At 48.1% G+C, this 9399-nt stretch overlaps 1 protein-coding gene across 1 annotated transcript in view; it reads right to left on the bottom strand.

The window, feature by feature from the left end:
- Nucleotides 1–647: 647 nt before the first annotated feature.
- The window catches only part of LOC109377386 (glutamate receptor ionotropic, delta-1), a 42224-nt gene continuing 33472 nt past the window's right edge, over nt 648–9399 (bottom strand). Inside the window, exon 4 of the mRNA XM_019633716.1 lies at nt 648–1373. Within this exon, the coding sequence (XP_019489261.1) occupies nt 945–1373 (429 nt within the window). The 3' untranslated portion in view covers nt 648–944. The remainder of the gene's footprint in view (nt 1374–9399) is intronic.

The raw sequence follows: 9399 nt of genomic DNA on the forward strand, positions 1-9399 counted from the left end.
ACCCAAGGGAATGTTTTCCCATTACCTGATCTCTCCTCCCACCACCTCACCTGGTCCACACACCACACGTTGCATCTCTATACCACAGACTTCTCACCAGGCCAAGCCCACCTCTGTCCTGCCCTCTCCAAGGCAATGATGGCACTTGCCCTCCTTCTCTCATATTCTATCACTTGTTGATTTTTCCAGATAGGAAAATAAAGTAAAAAAGAAGGCCAACAATAGAGCATGTGGCATCAAAGTCCTCAGAGACAATAACGTCAGTGTGGGCCCTTCTCTCAGGCCCGCAGCACACTGTGACACACAGTGGGGCGACTGACAGGATTGCCCCATGGCCCAGGAGCCTCCTCAGTCCCTGGCTGACAGGAAGTTGATCACCCTGCAGCACAGCGACGCAGTGGGCCAGGCCAACGCTGGCTCCAGGCTCACTCTTTATCTACCCGAGCGGACTACGGAGGAACAAGGGGCCAGGAGCAGGGGAAAGTGGGAGGAAACCGTGGGACACAGCAGCAAGCAGCATTTGGGGCTCCTCTAAAGCGACCTGCTCCTCACTCTCCCTTCTCCCCAACAGGAAGGGGCTCCTTATCTGATTATCCCTCCTGCCCTCAGAAGGCTCAGGAACAGGGGGCTTCTTTGGCACTTCAGAATGATCACAAGTAATTTGCCTTTTTATTCATATAGAACAAAATTTACAAAGTCATTCATACAGTTTTTGTGGGTTTTTTTACTGACTTCGAAAATTGGGAATATTCAAAATACACTTTTACCCCACTCCATTCTGTCATTATTTACACATATGTACAAGAAAAATGAAATAGTCTTTGTGTGTGTGTGTGTGTGTGTGTGTGTGTGTGTGTGTGTGTGTGGTTTGTGTGGTTTCCTTGTATTAAAAAGCTCTGCTGGTCGGGTGGGTGGATGGGCGGGCAGGAGGGCAGGCGACGTGGTCAGATGGAGGTGCCGTGGGAGGTGTCCAAGGCCTCTGGAAGGACGCCTCCAGGCACAGGCTGGAAGGACATGGGGATGGGGGTCTTCACGGGGCTCTGGCGGAACAGCCCCCCGTTGGGCGACCTGTGTTTGCACTGCATGGAGGGCATGGTGGCTGAGCTGCTCAGTGGCAGCGGCAGATTGCTGCTGGGCCCTGCCGTGAGTGTCCGGCTGGTGCCGTGGCTGCTCTGCTCTGGCAGGAAGGTGCTGACCGAGAGCTGGGTGTTCTGGTACTCCCTCGTTGGCTCCAAGGCCTGGCTGGGAGCCAGGCCCCCCATCTCCAGGGCCGAGAGCTCGATGGACGCTGGCGAAATCTGCTTGTGAGCAATGTCTTCATCCATTAGACTGTTCATGCGCCGATGGACCTGCTCCAAGTTCACTTCTTTGTCCTGGAGGCAAAGCACAGGAAGGTCAGGCCCAGCCCTCCCAAGAGCCAAGGCTGGCTTTCTACAACTCTGGGAGGCCTGGAGACCCCACGCCATTAAGCCTGCCTCCATTTCTCTCACCTCCCCTCAGCTGTATGGCCAGCCCTCAGCTATGAGGGCCCAGTAGCCTAGCACAGTGCCCTAGCTAGCAAAGACCCCACAAGCCAGCCTTGGCAGCATCTGCCTCCCCTTTGCACTCCAGTTAGAATCATTGTCTTCACACCCAGTGATGCTTTGAAGAACTGGCAGAGACAGAAGGAGGAAGTTGTCCCCATGGGAATAAAAGGATATGCTCTTTGACCCCCCTAATGTGCCCCATACATTTGCCATCTATGCTCGAAAGACTTGGTGTAATCACCTCCACCCTATATAAAGGAAGCTCGGATTCATAAAGGTCAAGGAGCTCCCCAGGGCTCCAAGTCCAGTGAGAGGCAGTGGCAACACTTAGAAGCCTGGAGCAAGGAAGAGAAGTCCTATCTAACCCTGAGAAAAATCTCCAGGGATGTCAGGGATGGCGCATGTCCCTATCTGGAAGGCGTGTGGGGCCTGGTTCCTGGTTGGGGATGAGGGATGGGGACGGTGAAGAAAGGCCCTTCCCAGGGGTCAGCTGAATTTCCTGGTATCATGAGGCCTGAGGCTGTCAATAAGGTGACCCTCCCACCTGATCTCTCCAAATGGTGAATGGCATCAAGGACATTGTTTTGTTTATCTATTTGCTTAAGAAAGAAAAGAAAACAGGACAAATGTCATTCTTTTCAAATAACTTAATGACTAGTCAACAGTGTCAGAATAAACCAAGGACATCAAACTGCTCTGAAGCTCCTTAGTAACAGAAGATATTGTAATCTACTTCCTCATTTCCCCCACTGAGGTGGGCACAAGGCCAGGTGCCTAATGGAGGAGCCACAACAGCTTCCACTAGGTGTTAGAAGCTGCAGTCCTATTGTCAGGCCTCCTGAGTGCCAATGTGCCACTGCCTACAGGGTCATGCCAATGCCTACACTTCCCTGATGTCAAACTCCAGCAGAAACACCAGGTCAAAGCCTCACTCCAAGAGAGAACACTACAGGCTGTCTAACATGCACACAGTGCAAAGAACCACCTATCCCTCACCCACCTTGTAGGGTGGTGAGAAAAACCAAGAAATGTAAAAGTCCCAAATGTGCTTTCAAAAGGAGAAACCACACCAATCTAAGGACCATTCCAGTGGCTACTCTGAGCTCCCCTAGGGCTGGTAGGAGAGGATTTACCCCAGGAATTGGGAACCCTAAATGAGTGCTCTGAGTTCCCCTCACGTGAGTGCTCAACCATGAGGCTGACCCCCTTGAAGGCTCAACCCAGCCTTTCTCAGGCAAGGAGGCTGTTTGTGCAGTTCACGTCTTACTCCCAACATCCCCTGGGATAGAGAAAGCAGGGCCACTGCTCTCTCTACACCTTTGTTGAGTTCGTGACTGGCACACAGAGCTTGGCCTCCAGTGTGACACGTGCTCTTTTCCCAGGACTTCTCCCCAAAAGAGAAAACTGACAACACCCATAAGACAATGGAGAATTCATTCCAGGCCAGGAGGAAACCTGAGAATAAGAAAGCCAACTTATTTGAGGTTGGAGGAGACTATGGGCATGTCTTGGTGTCGTAGATGGAAAGGGCATCAGAAATTATTGGCACAGCCTGTGGGCAGAGCCAAGATTCCAGTGATCTGAAGACCCACATAGCCGAGCTCAACTGATTGATACTGGGAGACCACCTCTGAGCTGGGGTCACCTCTGGGTAGCAAATGTCACGGGTAAAAGTGGGAAAAGTGGCTGGAGATGACCAGACTTCTACTTTACTCAAGTAAATATGATGCATGCAATGTCTTTCACTGACTCTTTCAACAGTTTGTAAAATACATAACAAGCGGAATTCAATGTGTTTTAAGTGTCTTACGGCATGGTTGGTCCAGCTCTGTTAACCTTTACTTTATGGCTTGTTTATGTTTTGTTTTTATTCATGCATGTGAAGCAATTTTTAATAGTATTTTTTAACTGTTATGTTGGGTACTGGCTGTTTTAGGGCCACTCAGGAACAATTCACCTAATCCAAGAAGTCCGTGGTTTATTTGTTTGAGGAGAGTTACTTCTTCCCTCCTGGATAAGAGTCTGGCAAGTGCCCTGACTACCTGTAACCCAAGAGACAGGACCATGACCCAAGCAAGGACATTGGGTCTGAATCTGAATCCTGAACAAAGAGATAAAGAGACAGAAATTGTTGGTGTTCCATCCATTATAGCGTTAGTGCTTCAACAAACTTTCTACTCTGTGGCCATCCACCTGGATCTTGTCCTCAGCCCTCTGGACAAGCCATCACCCCGCCTGCTTCTCTGGCCTTCTCATGGCTGCTAGGAGCTCCTGATAAGCTCATGACACAACTCCTTCATCTGCATTAGCCAAAGTCATTGCCAGAGCTGCATTGGTAAATATTTGTGTCTAGGGCTATTTTCATTTCAAAACGTATGAGAGACACAAGATAGGTACCAGAGAGCCTGGAAGCTGGAGCAACTGAGAGAGAATTTCAGACACTCTCAGGGTTTAATATTGGGTTGTTGGAAAAGTCATGATGTATTTTTTCTATGTTTTTTTGTTGCAAAAATGTGTCATGACTTTTCCAACAACCCAATAATATAACTTTCCCTTCCCTTTGCAGCCAGCAAAGTTTAAAAAAAGTTGGACAAGCTTGGTGCCCCTGCTGGCAGAGCCTTTAGTTTCCATCGGAGGAAAACTGATGACCAAGTGGTCCTGTGATCACTGGAAAACCTAGCTAGTTGCATAATCTTGCCTTCTCCTCCTTCCTAGTTTCCTTTCAGGGCTTTACGGATCTCACTGGTATGCAAATAAGTAAACTTTAAGAGTGGACCCATTTAAAGTGGGAGGCAAATGTCTTAGTCCCGGATGTGTTCACTCTGGATTCTGGCATTTGGAAGAAAGGGCTTGGCCCTTTTCCGCATTCACATGAGCACTAGGCCAGGGCAAGCGTTCAGGAGATGCTCCCTGTTTTGCTGGGGTCTGAAGATAGAAAAACGAGAACTTCCTATCACTGAAGACCACAGGGAGGAAGAGAGTTAAATGTGAGGACAAAGTGAAAGATGCCAGGGAAACAAACATAAGGAGAGCTTTGGGGGGAAGACCCACCAACCTCTGAAGAAAAATGTGAGCAAAGAAGGTCTCTGAGATGAAATCTTTCACTGGTAAAGTACAAGGAGGAGGGGGTTTGGCTGGGAGTGATAGGGCATAGGCACTAATCTATTAATAACATAATAATCACAGCTGTGAGGAGTTGATAAGGTAACATCAAAGCCTCTGGAATAAAGACCAACCCAGAGTGTGGTTGTGGAGTTAGCCCAATTACCCTAGAGTTAGTATTTTTGGAATAAAGAGCTTGAATCAATAGTTTCTTCAATCCACACATATTTTTTCTTGCCTCAAATTCAGGACACATGAAGCAGTTCCAGGAAGGACTGCAAAGCTGTGCAATGGTTATCACCCCCTATTTGAGGTCATTCATTGCCCTCTACCTGTCCATGTCAGGATACAGAGAAAGTGTCCACATCACCTGAACAAACTTTCCAGGGGCACCTTCCCACCTAAAATGACAGTCAAGAAATTCATCCTCTTTGCACCAATGGAACATTACTCTATGCAAAGTCTATTCCTGCTGGTAGCCCCAACACAAAGCAAACCCTGGAAGAAGAGGGCGTCATCATAAGCTTCTTGTATTGGGTGTTTAGCTGGACAAGAAAGTGAGTGGGACTAACGCAAACACCTCTGTATCCTCTCTGGAAAACACATGCAGCGTGTTTCTGAGTCTCCCCACATGTCCTCCAAGCTTCCTGCTTCCACAGCTGTCCAGGGGCAGAGCCGAAGTGCAGAGAACTGGAGAAAACCACCTAGCTTGGAAATCCTGGTAGCATTGTCCTCTTGGATCACCTGGGGCCACAGATTTGGCACAGACTAAGTCATTTTTGGTGGGCCCTGGCCAGGGAAAGAAGACACAGAAATAACCTGCCTAATCAAGGAAAGAGGCAGGAGTGATCTGAATAATTACCTATATTTTAGACAAAATAGCGCATTCTATTATGTTATGCAAATTCAAATAATGGACTTTTTTATGTGAACGACATCAGTTTATACCCTCATTAGCTCAAGGTTTTGGTGTTCAACCAGGTAATGACAGCTGTGAAAAGAGACTTGGAAACTTGCTGCTGCCTTCATTAATTTACTGTAGGTAACTGACCTAATCAAATATCCCTGAATATGACATAAAATTTACTGAATGAATTTATCCATGAATCCGGCTGAATTCCAGCTCTGCATTTCTCACCTCATATTAAACATGACGACAGATGCGCCAACAGAGGTTCCTGGGGACTCTCTCCCAGGCATTGTCTTGCAGAGAGATAAAGTTCTGTAATTAAGCCACTGTTCACCAATGTGAAAATAATACAGTGTATTGGAAAACTGTAATTAACTAAACTATCATCTATGTAACAGCCAGTCACACGTGGGGCTCCTTAGAACTGATTTTGGCATCCAATGGCTCCCACGTTAAGTTGGGCAGGAACAAAATGTAACTGAGGGATTTCCCACATGGCTGGGGACTGTAGGAGACATCCTTGAGCCCAACCAAGTGGTAAATGAGACCCAATGGCTGGTAGAAACACCATCAGTGCTATCTTCTTAAGTGTTGCTCTGAAGACTTGCCTGACCCCAAAGGGCTGGGCTGGGCATCTGAGAGTAATGGTTGGGTAGGAGCAAAGAAGCTGAAAGTTACGTCAGTAAAGTGATCTCAGGAGATGATGGCCAGTTTTAAGAGCACAATAAGAACAAGTTCTGATGGGCTCAATTGCAGATTTTGTAGAGGAGGGCAATGAGAGGAGGGAGCTAATGAACAACTCATGTCATAAGTGACTGGAGCAGGTGTCCACAGGGTGAACCAAGGCTTGGGGTGAACAGTCTTACTCTAGGTTACACAATTCCATGGAAAGTGGAGCATCAGGATTGGAGCCCAGATCTGCCCAGCTCCCACACCTGGGCTGTGCGTTCTCAATTTCTGCCTAGAAGGGTTGTGTGGGCCAGTGTTTTCACCCTTGCCAGGACATCAAAGCACATGTGGAGCTTCTAGAAATTATAGTTGCCCAGATCTGCCTAATACAGTCCTTTGGAGAGCCCAAGCATCTATATTTCTAAAAAGCTCCAGGATGAATCACCTCTGATGTACAGCAAGAATTGAAAGCCATTGATCCAGCTGCAATGATTTACACAACAATTTAACATTAATAACGTTTTCTTTATAGAAGCCTAGACCAGTTCATTCATTCGATAAATACTTTTGAGCTCCTACTACCAGATGAGCTAATGTCCTTGGTAAAGCATCCATCTCAGTCCCTGGCACATAGAAGGTGCTCAATACTTCAGTTATATTCATCATCCATTAACGAGAGGTTCCAGTGTTCCAGATGCTAGGCAAAGTGATGGGGGTGCAGAGGTGGGAAGTGCCAGCAGACATAGGTAGGTACATCATTAGTGGCAATTCAGAATCACCCCCAACATAAGTGTATACACAGGGAGGTGGCCCATGGAGGTGGGCAGGGGAATTTTGCAGAGGGGAGCCAAGTCTGAGCTGGTTTTGAGATACACACTTGAGTATGATAAGTGCTCATTCCTTCTTACTGGAAGATCCTGGGCTAAGGGCTAAGACATGCACTTACTATCCTTAGCATCATGCCAAGTGCTCTTACATCAACAGTGTAGCCATTGGGCCAGACTCAGTTTTCAGCAGGAGAGAGAAACTGGAGGTTCAGAGGATGCAAATGCCTCGCCAGGAGCCAGGATCCTGGCCCAGGGAAGAATTCTCAGTTATACTCTCCATTCTCCAAACCCTCTGAAAAATGCGAGGTAGGAACTCCTGCTCCAGTGCACACCTGAAGGATGGCCCAGTGGCAGACACTTCATTCATATCCCAGTTCTGCCCACGTCGCTTCTGAGTCCCATTGCCCCAGGAATAAGGACGCCTTCCTCAAACGGTGCTGAAGAGACTCGACGAGAGTCTTATCACAAGGACCTTCCAGGGAGCGGTCCCTTGGCCACCATTCACTAAGCACGTCCCGTGGGGCAGGTGCTGCGTAAGGCACTTGGCACACCTTCCCTCTTTGAAGCTCATGGTGACACTGTAAGGTTGGCATAAATGAAGAGGGAAAAGGAACAGGAGAGAAACTCTCTCCATGGAGTTGAAGAGGCATCAGACAAGTGGAGGCAAGGGAGGGCATGGAGCCAAAGGAAGTGTCCCTAGGATCGCATCTTCCACGGACAGCAGGAGTGCATTGTGGGGGCACAGAGGCAGAGGCTGCCCCCTGGCCAAAACAGAGGGGCCCGCTGCTCCTCTGCCACTGTCACCTGGGTGGCCCCTGTCAGCTCCTGTCTGCTGCGGAACCAGGGGCCGGGGAGGGCAGGCTAGGCAGGAAGCAGCAAGAATTCCAAGCTCCCAGCCCAGTGATGGATGAGTCATACCTCACTCTTCATGTCATTTCCCATTTGTGCAGTTCTCATCTTTATTTCATGAATATTTTATTCTCAGAGCAATGACTCCACTTCCCCCATAAATCTAGCGGGTGGCTCTTTACTGCATCCGCCGAACTTGGTGCACTCACCTACACTGGGTAACTACATAATCGTCTGATTCCTCAGAAGAAAATATGAGCTTAAATCCACATGAATATTAAGAGCTTGAATGCACATTACTACTCTTCCTCAAGTAGGGGTCTAAACTCTGAAGACATCTCAGCACAAGCCATTAAACATGACTAGGACTCCACCCAGACAAGTTTCTGGCTTTTAATAAGTATGGCCAATGCCCCAAAATAAAGCACTCTAAGACGAACCAGACATTCTAACCTAATTGCAAATGCTGCTCCATAAAACACAGGCAATGAGTAACACAAAGTTGGTCTGGATTAAATACCCTCATTATTTGTTGAAGGTTTTAAATATGCTTCTAAAATCCTATTGTTTCAACCCCTTTCCTGGTTCCTTCTCCCATGTGATGAGGTCCAAAGCCCCTGGCATCTAAGTCCTTCAGAACAAGTCCCTACTTCCCACTCAAGCATCCTCCACTCCTATCCCCTTGCTAGTGCCAATACTCTAGTGCCCAGGGCTCTGGGAGGTGCGATAACTTTGTTTACCCCCATGCTGTTCACCCCGCCTAATAGGCAACTTCTAATCTCATCCCAACTCTAGGGTATGTACCAATCCTTCAGCACTCAGCTCTAACAACCCCAAGCCCTAAACTCGTCATTTGCCAGTACCCCTGCCCCTGAGGACCCTGCCATGCCTTGGCTGGCGGGGTGCCACTCAGCATTTGATGGGACCTGCTGCTCACTTCAGGGCATCTCTGATGAACAGGATGGAGAGAACTTGGCCGACTTCTCGGCCCTATGTGCCTATGTGGAGATAAGCCCGCTGAGGACAGGGGTTGTGTCCATACAGGAATACGTATTAAAGGAAGAAGAAGAGAGAGGGAGAAACTTCATTTGAAAATCAGAAACCCATAAAAACAGGAAAAAGATGGAACATTTACTTCTTTTACTATGCAACACCCAAAGGGGCTGGAGGAAAGGTGCTATTGTGCTTTTCCAGCCTGCCTCTGCGTGTGTTCTCATTCTCACCCGGAAGCAGGTTGGTGGCCTGGGCAGAAAGTTGCACATCTTGTAAGCAGGACCAATGTATTTCATCCTCATCTCTTGTGTCTGAGGTCCTGGGCTTATGCAGAAGTCAGAATGGAAGACAGAATGCTTTCCTGGCAAGAAGGGAGCTGTTCCCACAGCTAGGTCCTCTCCTTTGTCTCCAGGTCTTTCTCTGTCTCCCTTTCTTTTCACCTGTCTTCTTTTGTCTTCTTTGTCTCTCCAACATATCTCTCTCTCTCTCTCTCTCTCTCTCTCTCTCTCTCTCTCTCTCTCTC

The sequence above is a fragment of the Hipposideros armiger genome, unplaced genomic scaffold (assembly GCF_001890085.2).
Source record: "Hipposideros armiger isolate ML-2016 unplaced genomic scaffold, ASM189008v1 scaffold_1383, whole genome shotgun sequence".
Lineage (NCBI taxonomy): Eukaryota > Metazoa > Chordata > Mammalia > Chiroptera > Hipposideridae > Hipposideros > Hipposideros armiger.